Below are 20799 nucleotides of genomic sequence, written 5' to 3' on the forward strand. Positions count from 1 at the left end.
CCTGGGTGACAGAGTGAGACTCTGTCTCAAAAAAATAAAAAAAGAAAGTTATCTTCAAAAATAAGGAATTGCCTAAAAGCATTATTGTTTTTATTACGTTACTCTTTATTAAAACTAAAATTTTGTAGTTAGTGTATTTAATTTTAATTGAATGTAATATCAGATAGTCGAACCAGTGATCTGTTGGTGTGATGGCCTAATGGCAAATAAAGTCTTTGCATACAAGTTTATAACGATTTGAAAATCTCACATTAGGAAGAGTCCTTTGAGTACAACTGTAGAATAATAGTAGAGTAGAAATTGCATATGAAATGCATGGCCTCTAATTTTTTCCCTGTATTTAAACCTTCCCCTCCTTTGTTTTGTAGCGTAGCATTATTTCCCAAAAGTGCCACTTTATTTCACTGCAAACAAGTTGAGTTTTCCTTAAAATTTTTTAGGTGAGTACCCAGAACATGAAGATGGGTGGGCTGCCGCGTACAACACCTCCAACTCAGAAACCCCCTAGTCCCCCTATGTCAGGGAAAGGGACACTTGGGTGAGTATATAACTAAGTAGTAATTGAAAACCATTTCATGTAGTATTGTTTAAAAATGAAGCACAACATATATTTAAATTATTTTTTGAATATTTGAGGAGAGAATATTTTCTTTGTAGGATTATTTTTTGTATGTATAACTTTCTCTTCTCTTGGGAATCACATTGTTATACTTCAAAAAGATTTGTTTAGAAATTGTTTTCTTTTTCTTTTTCTTTTTTTTTTGAGATGGAGTCTCGCTCTGTTGCTAGGCTGGAGTGCAGTGGTGCTCTCTCAGCTCACTGCAGTCTCGGCTTTCTGGGTTCAAGTGATTCTCCTCTCTCAGCCACCCGAGTAGCTGGGATTACAGGCGCATGCCACCACATCCAGCTAATTTTTTCAAGGAATCTTCCCACTTCTTTTTGTATTTTTAGTAGAGATGGGGTTTCACCATGTTGGCCTCGATCTCCTGACCTCATGACCTGCCCTGCCTCAGCCTCCCAAAGTGCTGGGATTATAGGTGTGAGCCACCGCGCCCGGCCTTGAGTTGCTTTTTTAAAAGTTAATTCAAAGGCACTCTGCTTAAAAGCTTTTTATTTTTTAGAGATCGGTGTCCAGCTCAGGCTAGAGTGCAGTGGTACAGTTACAGCTCACTGCAGCCTTGAACTCCTGGGTGCAAGGAATCCTCCCACTTCAGATTCCTGAATAGTTAGGACTGCAGGTGCACACCACGCTTGGCTAGTTTTTAAAATTTTTTGTGGAAACGGGACTCACTTTGTTGCCCAGGCTGGCCACAAACTCCTGGCCTCAAGCGATCCTTTGTCTTCAGCCTCTCAAAGCATTAGGATTACAGACATGAGCTACCACACCCGATCCTTAAAATCTTTTGTTTCAAAATCTTTCATTTCAGAAGCTTTCTGTAGGATAGTATGGTGTGTTGCAAAGATAATGTTTTAAAAAATGAAACAGTTTTATAATAGTGTAGAATAGATTTGTATGTCTTTTTCACTTTATTATTTATTTATTTGAGATGGAGTTTCACTCTTCTTGCCCAGACTGGAGTGCAATGGCATGATCTTGGCTCACTGCAACCTCCGCCTCCTGGGTTCAAATGATTCTCTTGCCTCAGCATCCTAAATTGTTGGGATTATAGACATGCGCCACCATGCCCGGCTAATTTTGTATTTTTAGTAGAGACGTGGTTTCACCATGTTGGTCAGGCTGGTCTTGAACTCCTGACCTCAGATGATCTGCTGCCTTGGCCTCCCAAAGTGCTGGGATTACAGGCGTGAGCCAGCACGCCTAGCTTGCCTTCTTTATATCAGGAACTACCAAGAACTCTTCTGTGCACTTGACTTACTAACTTATTTAATCCTCAACGACAGTCTTGTGGAAAGTACTATTAATATCCTCATTCTACAGACAAGGAAATTGAGATTCAGAATAGGAAAGTCTGGGAAGATAGCTTGGGTAACTAGGTGACAGGAGCAGAACCTGAATGTTTTATAAAAGACACTTAACTGCTCATCTGCTTGCTTGATGAAATGTAATGGCTTGGTTAAGTATTAGTGTAAGGGTCTTTTTTGGGAATTAGGAGCTCAAGGCCTTGTGTCTGTTGTGGCTTTATTAGCTTACTTCCTCCTCCCTTTTTCTAACTCTTATTTTTCACCCTGTTTTAGGTTCCATACCCCATGAAGTGCCTCAGATATTAATTAATAGAGAACCTTTGCCTCATCTGCATTTTGATGTAGAGCTTCTTGGAGACTGTGATGTCATAATTAATGAATTGTGTCATAGGTTAGGTGGTGAATATGCCAAACTTTGCTGTAATCCTGTAAAGCTTTCAGAAATTACTGAAAAACCTCCACGAACACAAAAAGAGTTGGCTTATTTGTCAGAGTTGCCACCCACACCTCTTCATATTTCAGAAGACTCAAGTTCACCAGAAAGAACTTCACCACCAGATTCTTCAGTGATTGTCACACTTTTAGACCAAGCAACTAAGAGTAATGTTGATGATTTAGACGTGTCTGAATCAAAAGGTTGTATGGAAGAAAAACCACAAGAAGTACAGACTTCTAGGAATGTTGAAAGTATTTCTGAACAGATGGAAAATCCGGATTTGAAGAACGTTGGTTCTAGTACTGGGGAGAAAAATGAAAGAACTTCAGTGGCTGGAACAGTGAGAAAATGCTGGCCTAGTAGAGTGGCAAAGGAGCAGATTAGTAAGCGGCTTGATGGTAAGAAGGCAATCAAACCATTTTGAAAGTATACTTGTCATAACAATATTTGCAAAAAATTAGCTATTTCAGCAGGTTAATTGATAGAGTAGCTTTATGTAGTTGATTCTGTTTAGAGAAACTGTACAGTTCATAATCAGAAAGGTAAATCTGGTATCTTACATAATATGGAGAAGGAAGTGTTTAATAGTGCTCTGTATGTTGTGTTTCTCTAGGGCATGGAAAGATAAATCAAGAATGGGTTGGTATTGAGTGCTGTGCAATTGTCTGGTGAGAGCTTTAGCTGGCAGAAATGATGACAGATTTGAGTGCTTAGTGTGGATCAGCTGCTTTACATACGTTATGTGATTTTAATCTTCTGAGGTAGGATTTAATCTTCTGAGGTAGGAACTATTACTTTCTTCTGCAGGTGGGAAAACTGAGGACCGTAGAGGTTAAATAACTTGTGCACGGTAACTACTAAGAAGTGGAAGAACCAGATTAAAATCCACTCTACTTATGCTTAGAGCCTGCTCTCTTAACTACTGTGCAGTGTTATCTCAGATCTAGAACACATCTTTGTTTTCTCTGAGGACTTAAACCATCTTTGATTCTTCTCCACTGAATATAGGAATAGTTTCTACCCTGTTTTGAACATGCATAGTCTTTATCAATCAGTGTTAATCGACATAGGTGAAATCACTTTCTATTCTTTGGAAGCTGATGTTTAAGTCCAAGCAGTCTGGTGGAAATTTCTGACTTACGTTGTTTTTTTTTTTTTTTTTTCTTTAACATTTGTAAACTTAACATTTCTTGACACTTACTGTTAAAAAAAAAAAACCATACACACACTGTAACTTAGATGTCTAACAGTTTTATTTAATTTAGAAGAACTTATTCAATTTACCATACTTGGTGGAAACTGACAAATTTTAGACAACTGTATTAGGTATTCCAGTTTTTTGCTGTAAATAAGTTTAGTTCAGTTGAACCTTTGGCCTTTTCTATATTAGGCACTGTGGTAAGTTCTGGAGACAGTGATTAATGTGTATAATTATAAATGTGGGTGATAAATATTCATTAATACTTTGATGTAGGTGCTGCTGAAGAACAAAGTACTTTATTACTATTTTGAAAATAACATCGCCCAAAAGGTAGAAGTAGGGATTTAAAAGGACGATACAAAAAGCATAGAGGGATATGCTTATGTTTGCAGATTGTGGCAGAAGGGGAAAAATTGCTACCGACTTAGGTAATATACAGTCTCTACCATATACAAAGTCTACCTATGCACTGAAGACTTGCATCAGGAGCTCCTTTTTTTTTTTTTTTTTTTTTTTTTTTTAAAACTTTTTAAAAACAGCTTTATTGAGATGTAATTTATATACCATACAGTTTACCCACTGAAGGTGTATAATTCAATGACTTTTAGTATATTCACAGAGTGGTACGTCATAATCAATTGTAGAATATTTTCATTACCCCCAAGAGAAATTTCATTCCTCTTAGCTGCCACCTGCAATTCCTCTCTTCTTTCCCGCAGCCTCCCCTACCTTAGGTAATCACTGATCCACTTCCTATTGCTGTAGATTTGCCTATTCTGGACTTTTTATATAAATAGAATCATATTTTCATTTTCTTCACCAATTCCTATAACCTGAAAGGTAACACTTCACGTGTTTTTTTTTTTTTTTTTTAATTGCATTTTAGGTTTTGGGGTACATGTGAAGAACATGCAAGATTGTTGCATAGGTACACACATGGCAGTGTGATTTGCTGCCTTCCTCCCTATCACCTATATCTGGCATTTCTCCCCATGCTGTCTCTCCCCAACTCCCCACCCTCCACTGTCACTCCCCTATTTCTCCGCGACAGACCCAGTGTGTGATGCTGCCCTTCCTGTGTCCATGTGTTTTCATTGTTCAACACCCACCTGTGAGTGAGAACATGTGGTGTTTGGTTTTCTGTTCTTGTGTCAGTTTGCTGAGAATGGTGGTTTCCAGGTTCATCCATGTCCCTACAAAGGACACGAACTCAACATTTTTTTATGGCTGCATAGTGTTCCATGGTGTATATGTGCAACATTTTTCCTGTCCAGTCTTATCATTGATGGGCATTTGGATTGGTTCCAGGTCTTTGCTATTGTAAACAGTGCTGCAGTGAACATTTCTTGTACATGTGTCCTTATAGTAAAACGATTTATAATCCTTTGGATATATACCCAGTAATGGGATTGCTGGGTCAAATGGAATTTCTATGTCTAGGTCCTTGAGGAATTGCCACACTGTCTTCCACAGTGGTTGAACTAATTTGCACTCCCACCAACAGTGTAAAAGTGTTCCTGTTTTTCCACATCCTCTCCAGCATCTATCTGTTGTCTCCAGATTTTTTAATGATCGCCATTCTAACTGGCGGGAGATGGTATCTCAATGTAGTTTTGATTTGCATTTCTCTAATGACCAGTCATGATGATGACCATTTTTTCATATGTTTGTTGGCCCTCATGTATGTCGTCTTTTGTAAAGTGTCTCCTCATATCCTTTGTCCGCTTTTTTTTTTTTGCGACGGAGTTTCACTCATGTTACCCAGGCTGGAGTGCAATGGCGCGATCTCGGCTCACCGCAACCTCTGCCTCCTGGGTTCAGGCAATTCTCCTGCCTCAGCCTCCGGATTATAGGCACGCACCACCATGCCCAGCTAATTTTTTGTATTTTTAGTAGAGACGGGGTTTCACCATGTTGACCAGGATGGTCTCGATCTCTTGACCTCGTGATCCATCCGCCTCGGCCTCCCAAAGTGCTGGGATTACAGGCTTGAGCCACCGTGCCCGGCCCATCCTTCGTCCCCTATTAAATGGGCTTGTCTTTTTCTTGTAAATCAGTTTTAGTTCTTTGTCTACTCTGGATATCAGCCCTTTGTCAGATGGGTGTACAGCAAAAGGTTTTTCCCATTCTGTTGGTTGCCAATTCGCTCTAATGACTGCTTCTTTTGCTGTGCAGAAGCTGTGGAGTTTGATTAGGTTCCACTTGTCTATTTTGGCTTTTGTTGCCAATGCTTTTGGTGTTTTGGTCATGAAGTCCTTGCCTACACCTATGTCCTGAATGGTTTTGCCTAGATTTTCTTCTAGGGTTTTTATGGTGTTAGGTCTTATGTTTAAGTCTTTAATCCATGTGGAGTTAATTTTAGTGTAAGGTATCAGGAAGGGGTCCAGTTTCTGCTTTCTGCACATGGGTAGCCAGTTTTCCCAACACCATTTATTAAACAGGGACTCCTTTCCCCATTGCTTGTTTTTGTCAGGTTTGTGTTGCCTTTGAGGCCTCTGTTGTGTTCCATTGGTCTATATCTGTTTTGGTACCAGTACCATGCTGTTTTGATTAGCCTTGTAGTATAGTTTGAAGTCCAGTAGTATGATGCTTCCTGCCTTGTTCTTTTTGCTTAGAATTGACTTGGCTTTGCGGGCTCTCTTTTGGTTCCACATGAAGTTTAAGGTGGTTTTTTCCAGTTCTGTGAAGAAGGTCATTGGTAGCTTGATGGGGATAGCGTTGAATTTGTAAATCACTTTGGGCAGTATGGCCATTTTCATGATACCGATTCTTCCTAACCATGAACATGGAATGTTTCTCCATCTGTTTGTGTCCTCTCTTACTTTGTTGAACAGTGGTTTGTAGTTCTTGAAGAGAACTACATTCTCCTTTATATTCCTTGTTAGTTGTATTCCTAGGTATTTTATTCTTTGTAGCAATTGTGAATGGCAGTTCGTTCTTGATTTGGTGCTATTTAAGTCTGTTATTGGTGTATAGGAATGCGTGTGATTTTTGCACATTGATTTTGTATCCTGAGACTTTGCTGAAGTTGCTTATCAGTTTCAGGAGATTTCGGGCTGAGACAATGGGGTCTTCTAGATATACGATCATGTCGTCTGCAAATAGAGATAATTTGACTTCCTCCTTTCCTATTTGAATACCCTTTATTTCTTTTCCTTGCCTGATTGCTCTGGCTAGAACTTCCAATTGAATAGGAGTGGTGAGAGAGGGCATCCTTGTCTAGTGCCAGATTTCAAAGGGAATGCTTCCAGGTTTTGCCCATTCAGTATGATATTTGCTGTTGGTTTGTCATAAATAGCTTTTATCATTTTGAGATATGTTCCGTCAATACCTAGTTTATTGAGGGTTTTTTGCATACAGGGCTGTTGAATTTTGTCAAAGGCTTTCTCTGCATCAATTGAGATAATCATGTGGCTTTTGTCTTTGGTTGTGTGGTTAATTACGTTTATAGACTTGGGTATGTTGAACCAGCCTTGCATCCCCGGGATGAAGCCTACTTGATCATGGTGTATAAGCTTTTTGATGTGCTGTTGCAATTGGTTTGCCAGTATTTTATTGAAGATTTTTGCATCTGTGTTCATCATGGATATTGGCCTGAAGTTTTCTTTTCTTGTTGAGTCTCTGCCGGTTTTTGGAATCAGGATGATGTTGGTCTCATAAAATGATTTGGGAAGAATTCCCTCTTTTTGGATTGTTTGGAATAGTTTCAGAAGGAATGGTACCAGCTCCTCTTTGTATGTCTGGTAGAATTCTGCTGTGAACCCATCTGGACCTGGGCTTTTTTTGGGTGGTAGGCTCTTAATTGGTGAGAGCCTACAATGAAATGAAGGCAGAAACAAAGATGTTCTTCGAAATCAATGAGAACAAAGACACAACATACCAGAATCTCTAGGACACATTTAAAGTGTCCTAGAGACACTTTAAATGTCTTAATTGTGCCTCAACTTCAGACCTTGTTATTGGTCTAATCAGGGTTTTGACTTCTCCCTGGTTTAGGAGGATGCAAGTATCCAGGAATTTATCCATTTCTTCCAGGTTTACTAGTTTATGTACATAGAGTTGTTTGTAATAATCTCTGATGATGGTTTGTATTTCTGTGGAATCTGGTGATATCCCCTTTATTGCTTTTTTATTGCATCTATTTGATTATTCTCTTTTGTTAATCTGGCTAGTGGTCTGTCTATTTTGTTGATCTTTTCAAAAAACCAGCTCCTGGATTTATTGATTTTTTTTTTTGAAGGGTTTTTTGTGTCTCTGTCTCCTTCAGCTCTGCTTTGATCTTAGTTATTTCTTGTCTTTCTGCTAGGTTTTGAGTTTTTTTCATCTTGGTCCTCTGGCTCTTTCAATTTTGACAATAGGGTGTCATTTTAGATCTTGCTTCTCATGTGGGCATTTATTGCTATGTATTTTCCCCCTCAAGACTGCTTTAAATGTGTCCTAGAGATTCTGGTATGTTGTGTCTTTGTTCTCATTGATTTTGAAGAACATCTTTATTTCTGCCTTCATTTCATTGTTTATCCAGTCAACATTCAAGAGCCAGTTGTTCAGTTTCCATGGAGCTGTGTGGTTCTGAATTAGTTTCTGAATTCTGAGTTCTAACTTGATTGCACTGTGGTCTGAGAGACTGTTTGTTATGATTTCCATTCTTTTGCATTTGCTGAGGAGTGATTTACTTCCAATTATGTGGTCAGTTTTAGAGTAGGTGTGATGTGGTGCTGAGAAGAATGTATGTTCTGTGGATTTGGGGTGGAGAGTTCTGTAAATGTCTATTAGGTTTGCTTGGTCCAGGTCTCAGTTCAAGTCCTGGATATCCTTGTTAATTTTCTGTCTCATTGATCTGTCTAATATTGACAGTGGGGTGTTAAAGTCTCCCACTATTATTGTATGGGAGTCTAAGTCTCTTTGTAAGTCATTAAGAACTTGCCTTATGTATCTGGGTGCTCCTGTATTGGGTACGTATATATTTAGGATCGTTAGCTCTTCTTGTTGCATTGATCCTTTTACCATTATGTAATGTCCTTTGTCAGTCTGAGCTCACCTTTATGAGGTGACTCTTTGGATATACGGGGGTCAGGGAGCTGCTTGAGGAGACAGTCTGTCTTTTATAGGAGCTCAAGTGCTGAGCTGTGAGCTCCATTGTTCATTCAGAGCTGCTGGGCAGGTACGTTTAAATCTGTGGCAGCAGAACTCATAAACCCCCACCCTTTTTTTTTTTTCTCAGGTGCTGTCCTGGGGAGTTAGGGCTTTATGAGTTTCTGTTGTGCTGCTGCCTTTTTTCGGGGCTGCCCTGCCCAGCGAGGAGGCAGCCTAGTCACTGTCTGCCTGCAGAGGCTTTGCTGAGCTGGTGTGGGCTCCACTCAGCTACCGTGTGAACTTCCCTGCAGTCCTGTTTATACGGGTATAGTTAGAACTGCCTGGGCAATGGCGGCCCACCTCTATAATGGCAGACTCTCTCTGTAATGACGGGCTGCCTCAGCAATGGCAAACTCCCTCTGTAGTGGTGGACTGCCTCGGTAATGGTGGACGCCCCTCCCCCACAGAGCTGGCCCTTCCGGGGTCAGCTGTGCTTGCTGTGAAACTCTCAATCCAGAGTGTTTCCTATTGTTGTTTTTCTGTGGGGGTGGGACCAGCTGAGCCTGATCACCTGGCTCCTTGCCTCAGAGCCCCCTTTTTTTTTTTAGTTGAATGATCAACTCTGTCTCCCAGGTGTTCCAGTCGCCTGTTGAAAAGGCACTGGGATCTGTGATTTCCCGTGCGGCGACCCACTGTGCCGGCCGTGCTGTGATTCGTGGCGCTTTTTTGCCTGGGAATCTCCTGGCCTGGCTCCCTGTTTCAGTCCCCTTTTAAATCAGTTGAATGGGTGACTGTCTGCCACGAGCTCCAATCGCCAGCCAAAACGGCACCCGGACCGTGTATTTTGTATGGAGAATCGCCGGGGCGCCAGCAAAGCAGCTGTGCTAGCCAAAGCAGCTGTGCTAGCCAAACCAGCTGCGATGTCGACCCGTGGGGCTCCTCTGCTTGGGAATCTCCTGGTCTGTGGGCAATAAAAATCCGTCTGGAAATGCGTTGTCCACTCACCGTCCGTGCTTTCACTGGGAACTGCAATCCTGAGCTGCTCCTAATTGGCCATCTTGGATCCCTCCCAGGAACTTTTCTTGAATGTCATTCTGACACATGTGTCAAATACACAAATCTCTTTGCCCAGGAAACAAGAGTTAACCTGGAGCAATTTTATTTTATTTTTTTTTGAAATGTAGCCTCGCTTTTTTGCTCAGGCTGGAGTGCAGTGGCGTGATCTAGGCTCACTGCAAACTCCCCATCCCTGGTTCAAGCAATTCTCTTGCCTCAGCCTTCTGAGTAGTTGGGATTATAGGCACGCACCACCACAGCTGACTAATTTTTGTATTTTTAGTAGAGACGGGGTTTCACCGTCTTGGCCAGGCTGGTCTTGAACTGACCTTGTGATCCACCTGCCTGGCCTCCCAGAGTGCTGGGATTACAGGCGTAAGCCACCGTGCTCAGCTTATGTTTTATTTTTAACAGTCTCTGTTGTCCAAAGCTCACCAAAGCCTTGATCTCCTCCTCCTGGGATCAGGCATCCTCCTGCCTCAGCCTCCTCCCAAGTAGTTGGGATTATAGGCTGTCCCACCATGCCTGGCTAATCATAAATTTTTTTGTAGAGTTGGGGGTCTTGCTTTGTTACCCAGGCTAGTCTCAAACTTGTGGCCTTAAGTGGTCCTCCTGCCTCAGCCTTCAAAGCACTGGGATTACAGGTGTGGGCCACTGCATTGGCCTCTTTTATATTATACTGGTTTTTATACCAAATTAGGAGTCCTTAAAGGTACAGGAGTTTTAGAATTAGACCTGTGTTGTCTCAGTTTTATCTCAGGGAGTTATGTCATAGGTTCTTAAATATCTCAGAATTTTAAGAATTTAAATGGGATGTGTGTGAAAAGTATAAAATTGTAGCTGTTAAAACCAAATGACCACTATAGGTTTCTCCGTTTATTTAGCCACAGTTGTCACCTATTTCTGCTTCTATCTGTCAGGTCAAGGCTAAAAAGGAGGAAGTAAAACTTTTAACCTGTCTGGAGAGTTGCCAAGTAGAGGGCAAAAATACAGGTATTGAGCACTGGGACTGTGAAATACATTATTCAGTTTTTTAGGGAGCCCAGGTCAGAAGGAAATGATTTTTAGAAGTATGAGCCAAAACTACAAAAAGAAAAGAGGACAACCATTTGCTGGGACCCCTTTAAAAAAAGATTGATTGGAGCTGGGCAACGTGGCATGCACATATTGTCCCAGCTGCTAGGGAGGCGGAGATGTGAGGATTGCTTGAACCCAGGAGTTTGAGTCCAGCTTGGGCAACAGAATGAGAACCTGTCTCTAAAAGAAGCAAACAAACCAGGTGCAGTCGCTCATGCTTGTAATCCTAGCACTTTGCGAAGTGAGGCTGAGGATTGCTTGAGCTCAGGAGTTGGAGACAAGCCTGAGCAACATGGCGATACTCCTTGTTTACAAAAAATACAAAAATTAGGCAGGTGGGGTGGTATGTACCTGTAGTCCCACCTGTTTGGGAGGCTGAAGTGGGAGGATTAGCTGAGCCTGGGGAGGCTGTGGCTACAGTGAGCCGAGATTACACCACTGCACTCCAGCCTAGGATGAGACCTTATCTCAAAAAAACAAAACTTTAAAAAAAAAAAAGAGTAGGTGTGATTCAAAGGAGATGGCCCAGTTAGAAGTACCAGGTGAAGTTATCTGCCAGTGAAATACAAGTACTTGACTCCTTGCTCTAACTATGTAATTAATACTGGTGCCTTATTTTTGTTACAGGGTCTTGCTCTGTTGTCCAGGCCGGAGTGCGGTGACATGAACTTGGCTTATTGCAGTCTTGACCTCCTGGGTTCAAACAGTCCTCCTGCCTTAGCCTCCCGAGTAGCTGTATCTGAGATCACAGGCCCATGTCCCCATGCTCAGCTAATTTTTTTTTTTTTTTTTAAGTTTTTCTAGAGACAGGGTTTTACCACATTGCCCAGGCTGATCTCAAACTCCTGGGCTCAAGCAATCTGCCTGCCTTGGCCTCCCAAAGTGCTGGGATTACAGGTGTGAGCCACTGTGCCCTGCCTGCAGTGTCGTAGGAAACTGATGAGTACTATGTATCTCTTGTAATAGAGGGAAATAAGTAGTTTCTGTTATTTATGATGGACTGTGAAATTTTAGGGGTTCAGGTCAGAATTGTCACACCGGTTGTAGTTGTGATAACTGGGTTATGATGCAGTATAAAAAAGTTTGAGAGCCACTTTGGAGAGAACTTGAGGTATGCTTAGTATCTAGAGTGACATGCCACTTACCAGTGTGGTAACCAGGCTTTTGTGGGATATGGTACAATAAATACTACACTTATTATGTGTGAAAAGATAAGTTAGGAGCATTTTCTTGTGAATTCAAGGGTAGAAAACTTGTCCATCGTTAGTTTTTAGAGATCCTACTCTTTCACTTAACCCCAAATGGCCAAGCTGGGATTCATTTGGTGTGCTGTAGAAAGAACTTTATTGGTGTTCATGGATTCAAATTACATCTTAGAGGAGTTTTCAAAAGCATCTTTAGACTGTACGTGTATATACACACACATTGATTCAGTAGGTGGGTCATGGGGCCATGAATCTAAATTTAGATTAACAGGTGATAACTGTAGATTCACAGTGTCTGCAGACTTATACTGTGAATTTGTGGACATTATTGACTACATTTTAGGTTTATAATCAGAAAAAAGTTAAATGAGTTAATCAAGATGCTTTAAAAACCCTGTGTACTTTAAAGAAGTTACATTTAATGAACACAAATAGGGTATCTAATGTAGGCTAGGGCATATATACTTCATTTCCTCAAATATTTTGAAAAGAATTGGTGAAATAACATTTATTGAATGTGGTTCTCTACATTTTTCACACTTAACCTCCCTCATAGGGTTGTGAAATGTATCTCATTTTCTGGATGAGAAAATTGAGGCACAGAGGTACACTTACAAATTTACAAAGATATAATAAATGGCGGAACTAAGATTTGAACCCAGGACGAAGTCTACTGCTTGTTTTTATTTAATTAATTTTTAAGAGACAGGGCCTCACTATGTTGCCTAGGCTGACCCTTGAACAACTGGGCTCAAGCAGTCCACCCACCTCAGCCTCCTGAGTAGCTGGGACTGCAGGCACACCATGGCCTCACAGTTGTTTTAAACACTAATAGTAGTCTTTCACAAGGACACTTATAAAAGGCAGAGCTGGAACCCACAATTCATTTGCCTGCTCAGACTAAGTCTTAGAAAACTGAAAGTAACATTTTTATTACTGTATTTCAGGTAATCAATATCTGTTTTTGCCACCAAATCGTTATATTTTCCATGGCGCTGAGGTATATTCAGACTCTGAAGATGACGTCTTATCCTCTAGTTCTTGTGGCAGTAACAGTGATAGTGGGACATGCCAGAGTCCAAGTTTAGAAGAACCCATGGAGGATGAAAGTGAAATTGAAGAATTCTACAATGGCTTAGAAGATGAGCCTGACGTTCCAGAGAGAGCTGGAGAAGCTGGATTTGGGACTGATGGAGATGATCAAGAGGCAATTAATGAAGCTGTATCTATGAAACAGGAAGTAACAGACATGAACTATCCATCAAACAAATCATAGTGTAATAATTGTGCAGGTACAGGAATTGTTCCACTGGCATTAGGAACTTTAGCATGTCAAAATGAATGTTTACTTGTGAACTCAATAGAGCAAGGAAACCAGAAGGTGTAATATTTATAGATTGATAAAATAGATTGTTTTTCATGGATAATTTTTAACTTCATTATTTCTGTACTTGTACAAACTCAACACTAACTTTTTTTTAAAGAAAGGTACTAAGTATCTTTAATCAGCTATTGGTCAAGATTAACTTTCTTTTAAAGGTTCATTTGTATGATAAATTCATATGTATATATAATTTTTTTTTGTTTTGCCTAGTGAGTTTCAACATTTTTAAAGTTTTCAAAAAGCCATCAGAATGTTAAATTAATGTAAAGGGAACAGCTTATCTAGACCAAAGAATGGTATGTTCACTTTTCTTTGTAACATTGAATGGTTTGAAGTACTCAAAATCTGTTATGCTAAACTTTGGATTCTTTAACACAATTATTTATTTTTAAACACTGGCATTTTCCAAAACTTGTGGCAGCTAACTTTTTAAAATCTCAAGTGACATGCAATGTGAGTAGAAGGAAGTCAACAAAATGTAGGCGAGCACTCGGTTGTCTTTACTTTTAAAAGTAATACTTGGTGCTAAGAATTTCAAGGATTATTGTATTTATTGTTCAAATGAAGATGGCTTTTGTACTTCTTGTGGTCATGTAGTAATGTCTATATTGGATCATAGAACTAACCTGAAAAACAAATAAATGCTTTGGAAATGTTTCAGTTGCTTTAGAAACAATAGTGCCTGCCTGGATCCCCTTGGTTTTGAAATATTTGCCATTGTTGTTTAAATACCTATCACTGTGGTAGAGCTTGCATTGATCTTTTCCACAAGTATTAAACTGCCAAAATGTGAATATGCAAAGCCTTTCTGAATCTATAATAGTGGTACTTCTAGTGGGGAGAGTGTAATATTTTGGACTGCTGTTTTCCATTAATGAGGAGAGCAACAGGCCCCTGATAACAATTCCAAAGTAATAAGATGTTAATTATAACTCAGCCAGAAAGTACATGTCTCCCGTTGGGAGGATTTGGTGTTCAATACCAAACTGCTAGCCTAGTATTATGGAGATGAACATGATGTAATAGCAGAGTAGTTAATGAATGAAACTAGTTCTTATAATTTATCTTTATTTAAAAGCTTAGCTTGCCTTAAAACTAGAGATCAACTTTCTCAGCTGCAAAAGCTTCTAGTAAGTTCATACTTCATGAAATTGCACAGTAACCATTTATTTTTCAGACCATTTTTGAACATTATTCCTAAATTAATAAGTATTCCTATGTTGCTTTAGTATTTATTACAATAAAAAGGCTTTGAAATATAGCTGTTCTTTATGCATAAAATACCCGGCTAAGACCATTACTGCCAGAGGAAAAAAAATCGTATTGAATGGCCATTTCCCTACCTAAAAGATGTCTCAATCTGAATTTATTTGGCTACACTAAAGAATGCAGTATATTTAGTTTTCCATTTGCATGGTGTGTTTGTGCTATAGATGATATTTTAAATTGAAAAGTTTGTTTTAAATTATTTTTACAGTGAAGACTGTTTTCAGCTCTTTTTATATTGTACATAGTCTTTTATGTAATCTACTGGCATATGTTTTGTAGACTGTTTAATGACTGGATATCTTCCTTCAACTTTTGAAATACAAAACCAGTGTTTTTTACTTGTACACTGTTTTAAAGTCTATTAAAATTGTCATTTGAATTTTTTCTGTTATATTGTTTAAGGTATATAATTTTTAAATCTTTTAGAATTTGTACAGCTTCAAATGCTACAGTATTAGATGCTTTATTTCTCATACAATGTTTTATCATTCAGTTTACTACATTAGTCTCACCAGACCAGTACTTGGAAACACTGATGGTGCTGAACCTAGATGATGCATCACCATCAAGCATTTCAAAACCATTTCAGCCAGTATAGGCTAGAGGCTTTAGCAAGTAAAACATGGGGAAAAGGCAGAGCAGGGCTTTAAGAAGGACGTGATAACGTCCTATGACAAAGGACCAGGAGTTTGGGATTCGAGAGAGAATAAGAATTGGTGGATAGTGAATTCAAGAATTCCATGTAATGCAAAGCCCGGGTTAACTGAAATATGTTCTTGTATGCTAGGTTTTTCAAGTCCGAAAACTGCAGACCACATTTGGTATCAACTTTGAGGCTGACCTGAGAACCTACTTAAGCCATTAAAGGTTTTGAGGGAGAAAGTGCTCATGAAGAGGCCAGCAACATGCCCCTTAAAATGTATGTGTAACGAGGTATGTGTAATGAAGCTGGGCGTGATGGTTCACCTGAGGTCAGGAGTTCGAGACCAGCCTGGCCAACATGGTGAAACCCCACCTCTACCAAAATACAAAAATTAGCTGGGTATGTTGGCAGGCGCCTGTAGTCCCAGCTACTTGGGAGGCTGAGGCTAGAGAATCGCTTGAACCCAGAAGGGAAGGTTGTGGTCAGCCAAGATTGTACCACTGCACTCCAGCCTGGTGATAGAGCAAGACTCAGTCTCAAAAAACAAAAGTATTTGTAATGAATAAAGCTTTAGCAATTTCCTGTTCACAGTTCTGCCTCCCTCCTCAGCAGACTTTCTATATATACCCTGTCCTGTATATTGTTAGCACTAGAGAAATAACCTGTAAAATCCCATCCTCAAAATACTACAAAATTAAGGAACATCATTCTATATACGCACAAATTGAAGTCAGGCAGTTGATAACTTTTAAAACGTATATAGTCAAGTGGTCAAACGATAACTTGGCAAGACTTAATTTAACTCAAGCCCTGTACATAATACGACTGCTGAACCACTTTAGCTAATGCAGCATATATACTATATTTCATTGATTGTAATACCCTAGTTAATGTCACATGATGGTTTAGTTGCCATTTTTTTTTATAGTGGTACATAAAATGACTGGACCTTCAATGGTTTTACGTAATCTCCAACTAAGCTTTATTTGAAACACATCTCAACTCCTGATCAATAATTTAGAAAGAGGTGGCGGGGGAGTATGTATGTGTATGTATGACAAAACCTCTCCCCCCAAAGATCTAAAGCCATTCTGTGCCTTCAGTTCAAACTAGGATACTAAAAGAAGTACAGAAATGGGGTCTAATGACCTCCGCACCTTTTGGAGTGACTCTCAAATGGGACTATTAAAAACCACTTGAAAACTTTTTAAAAGTCTGTATAGCCCGAGATGTCTTAGAAATACAGATTTCATGGTATAAGGTGGGGGCTTGTGCAGAGTAATTTAAAACACCCCCAGGCGATTCAGAAGTATAGCCAGATTTGAGAAACGCCCTTAGCTGGAAAAGAAGAGGGAAGCTCCATTTAGACGTTTAACATGGCCCGAAAGGGAGGTTAACTTATATTAGCACCCTCCATTTCCAAGTTTTCCCCAGAAATACTTCATCAGTTAGTTAACTTGGGGTTCATAAGCCAACACAGAAGAGTAGGGAGCTACCAAAATAGAGTGAAGTCTTGAGCAAAGGAGGACAAAACTACTATAAGGCATTTTGGATGGTCAAAGTACAAAAGAGGTTGGGAAGTGGAGGGAGACTGATGACGGGAATATTTTGCTCTTTTTAGCAAGTTTACCATACACGCTTCAGGGGAAGACTGCTCTATGCCATATTATGCTTTGATTCACAACTTTACTAAATGTAGTAAAAAGCTGTAAGGAGGAACAACCTGCTAGTAAAAACTGACCCCAATGAATGGTCCTTAGGAATAGATCCTTTGCGAAGGCTAACCTTGGGACTCTAATTAGGTCTCTCAGTTTTTACAACTACATTCTGGTTTTATTATTGTATTATTTTTTGAGACAGTCTTGCTCTGTAGCCCAGGCTGGAGTGCAGTAGCACCTCAGCTCACTGCAACCTCCGCCTCCCAGGTTCAAGTGACTCTCCAGAGTAGCTGGGATTACAGGCATCTGCCACCACATCTGGCTAATTTTTTGTATGTTTAGTAGATGTGGGGGTTTTACCATGTTGGCCAGGCTGGTCTCGAACTCCTAGACTCAAGCCATCTGCCCACCTCAGCCTTCCAAAGTGCTGGGATTACAGGTGTGAACCACCACACTCAGCGAGCATTCTGGTTTCATTTCCTTTTAATTGAAAGGAGTATCTTGCTTCTACTGCCTTAATAATGCTGAATGATAGCTACTAGCTAAAGACAGGAGAGCTACAAACACACTATATATCTATCTCTTAGATGTGTGGAGGCCAAATGCTTCAGTATTTAGCTAACTCAACCATTACGGTCCCACAATTTAGCAAACTATCTGCATCCAGCCTTGCTGCTCTGATCTACAAAGCTCGAGACTTGTTTCGTAAAAGCAAATGGCAATTTCAGAAATCTTCCATGGTATTTTAACTGTCTACCATGAATCTCCTTGCTGTTAATGCACTGTATCAGTCTGTGGTAACGGAAGAAAGTTCCCAAATTAAGCTCTGTACAGTGTGCTCCCAGATGAGATGCTATGTTCTCGTTAAAATACTTGTTCATGGAACTATTAATCCAAAGTGCCTGCCATTTCACTAATCAGCTTTATAGTACACAAAGGTTACTATTGAAAAAGAGCATCTGACGTGTTTGATTTGAATTACTACCTCAAGGAATGGATGAACAGGGAAAATGGTATACTATCAGGTACATGGAAACATTTCTCATAGGGAGGAATGCTGCTACTATGAGAAGTACCTTAGGTGAAAATATTGTTTTAGTGCTTCTATCTATAGAAAAGTTCTATGGTTTGCCAATAGTTTTTTAAGTTAGTTAGACTACTGAAAAGTACAAGTCCACAATCCCTTACCCAACCCTGGGGCTTATTTGCATTTTGGAATTATTATGCATTTTAAAGATTTTTTAAAAAGCACCCAATAGGGTTCATAGTCTCATTTAGTGTATACCATTAATAGCTTCAACAATTCAGATCAGGTTTTTCTGCATAGTGAGAGGTGAAAATACTCTTTTCAGTTTTTTTAAATTTTAGAATTGCAGGTAAGAGACTGCGGACCTCTATAAATTCATATGGGCATGGAAACAGCAATCCGAAATTTAAGAGACCCTCCCTGAGCCATCCCTCTTTCTGAAAAATTTTGACTCTTACATGAGAACCACTGAAAGTTTAAATATTAAAACAATAAATCTTTATTAAACAGTTTCACGGCATTTTTAAATAAATTTTAAAAATAAATATTTGCATTGTAGCAGAAAGTCACATGTATTGCATCAACTCACTTTTACAATTTAATGGCATGAGATAACTAAGCATCAGCACCATAAAACTGTTAAGATTTGTTTAATAAATTCAAGGAAATAGCTTTAAAGCACTGCAGCATCAATAATTTTGAAAGCTATAACCCAGAGATTGGTGCTCATAGTAGCCAGTTTCTTTTTATTACTGGCAAATGTAGAGACAAGAGTTCTTCCAGTACTAAATAGTTTCAACAATCCCCCATCTCCCAGCATGTCAGGATTCACAAAAGAGAAAAGAACTGCAGGTTATGTAGTATATTCCCTATTTGTGATTTAGGTTTGCACAAAGACACTTTTTCTAGCAAAAAAGAAATGACTGTTTCTACCATGCTACCTTTTTTTTTTTTTCATAGAGTCTCAGAGGAAGATTGAAGTCATAATTTTTAACCTTTAAAAGTCTGCTCAGGTTCAATTACAACCATAGAAACTGTACTGGTATCAGAACATAACTATTTTATTACAAAACTTAGTATTATTTACAAAATGAAAAAATAATCAAATGACTATTGCAGGCCAAAGTTAAAGGTTTTTCACTCAATGATTGAAGAAAAATTAAGCAGTATTTCCATGCACTCACACCAGATCATTTCTGAAATATGCAAACTCTTGAAATTCATGTTAGTAAAACTTTAATGTATTCACAATACCTGTATGTTTATTGGAAGATGGTCAAAAAAAAGCCATGGTTCTGTACAGTAATATTAACAGTTTGTTCATTTTCCTTTAATTTTTTTGGCTTCCATGAACACTCGCAGATTGAACATTTTGCAAGTAAGAATTATAATAGTACTTCTGTCACCTTGCTGAATTCATCACCACAAGAAAAACACAAATAGTTTAATGCTTTTGCACTAAACTGAATAGTTGTAACTCCAAAGTTATATTAAACTGAAGCCTTCATTGTGATCAATAGCTTGGATCAGTTTAGAGCGTAGAGTTTCTTTTTCTGTATATTTTGGAAGATCCAGAAGATTAAAACAAGTATGGGAAACTGGGAGATATTCCTCACCACCTCCTGTTGGCTGGATGACTAGTTTCAGACTCTTCATACCAAGAATAGGAATGCGATCACTACCTGTCAAAAATACTGCCAAGAAAAAAATCAGTCAACCACTTCAAAACCAAAACTTAAAGTAGCAAGTAAAATTTCGTACAGTCACTATAGCAGAGCTTCATATTAACATTTGCTCTAAGGTATTAACTTCCTGAATTTGTGGAAGACAAGTTTTTTGAGACACATACTAATTGCTCATCCACACAATATTTTTTCTTTCAAAGTATAATCTTAATAGTGGCACAAAGGAAGTGCTTAATAAATGTTTGATAAGTGACTATTGCCATTCCTAAAACATTTTGAGAGCCCCCATTTTTGGAGAACTCATTTAGGAACTAGTTGACAAACCAAATACAAAATGCAGTTTTGATTATGATTTATCTATTTGCTTTGTTTCTGTTATTTTTTGAGATGGAATCTCGCTCAGTTGCCCAGGCTGGAGTGCAGTGGTGTGATCTTGGCTCACTGCAAACTCCGCCTCCTGGATTCCAGTGATTCTCCTGCCTCAGCCTCCTGAGTAACTGGTACCTGGCTAATTTTGGTTATTTTTTAGTAGAGATGGGGGTTTTACCATATTGGCTAGGCTGGTCTTGAACTCTTGACCTTGTGATCCACCCGCCTTGGCTTCCCAAAGTGCTGGGATTGTAGGCATACACCACTGTGCCCAGCCATTTCTGTTATTTTTTATCAGAAATTTATAATGGGCAGCCAAAATTCGAATCACTTTTTTTTTTTTTTTTTTTGAGATAAGTCTTGCTCTGTTGCCCAGGCTAGAGTGCAGTGGCACAATCATGGCTCATAGCAGCCTTGACCTCCTGGGCTCAAGCAATCCTCTCACCTCAGCCACTGGAGTAGCTGGGCGCAGAGGCACGTGTCACCAAGCCCAGGGCTAATTTTTGTAGAGATGTGGTTTTGCCATGTTGCCCAGGCTCAAATCACTCTTAAAGAGTAATGATTTCTCATCCTTAAGACATACAAAAAAATTTGACCAAGATCCTCAAAGAGATTGCCAAAATATTCTTGTCAATAGCAGGAATATCAAAGAAAATGTTGCTGATTTAGACACAAATTCCGACAACTTTAAAAATAAGTCAAATTTCAATTAGAATATGGACTTTAACAGGAGGATAGACAGCCATCAGTTATAATGAGGGAACTAAGGCCCAAAATGTTTCATTTTATATAG

At 39.3% G+C, this 20799-nt stretch overlaps 2 protein-coding genes across 9 annotated transcripts in view; one reads left to right on the forward strand and one right to left on the reverse strand.

Moving 5' to 3' along the window:
- SIRT1 (sirtuin 1) overlaps positions 1 to 15015 on the forward strand; it is a 43842-nt gene extending 28827 nt beyond the window's left edge. For all 3 annotated transcript variants that reach the window (XM_032252601.1, XM_032252602.1, XM_032252604.1), the window contains 2 exons: positions 2197 to 2757; positions 12919 to 15015. In XM_032252601.1, coding sequence (XP_032108492.1) covers positions 2197 to 2757; positions 12919 to 13247 — 890 coding nt within the window. In that variant the 3' untranslated portion in view covers positions 13248 to 15015. The remainder of the gene's footprint in view (positions 1 to 2196; positions 2758 to 12918) is intronic.
- Positions 15016 to 18427: 3412 nt separating this feature from the next.
- The window catches only part of HERC4 (HECT and RLD domain containing E3 ubiquitin protein ligase 4), a 146420-nt gene continuing 144048 nt past the window's right edge, over positions 18428 to 20799 (reverse strand). For all 6 annotated transcript variants that reach the window (XR_004261037.1, XM_032252598.1, XM_032252596.1 and 3 more), the window contains one exon: positions 18428 to 19646. Coding sequence is in view for 5 of the 6 variants with exons in the window: in XM_032252598.1 (XP_032108489.1) it covers positions 19438 to 19646 (209 nt within the window). In the remaining variant the exon portion in view is untranslated. The remainder of the gene's footprint in view (positions 19647 to 20799) is intronic.

This window comes from Sapajus apella, unplaced genomic scaffold (genome assembly GCF_009761245.1).
Source record: "Sapajus apella isolate SASKATOON/1434 unplaced genomic scaffold, GSC_monkey_1.0 scaffold78, whole genome shotgun sequence".
NCBI classification, from domain to species: Eukaryota; Metazoa; Chordata; class Mammalia; order Primates; family Cebidae; genus Sapajus; species Sapajus apella.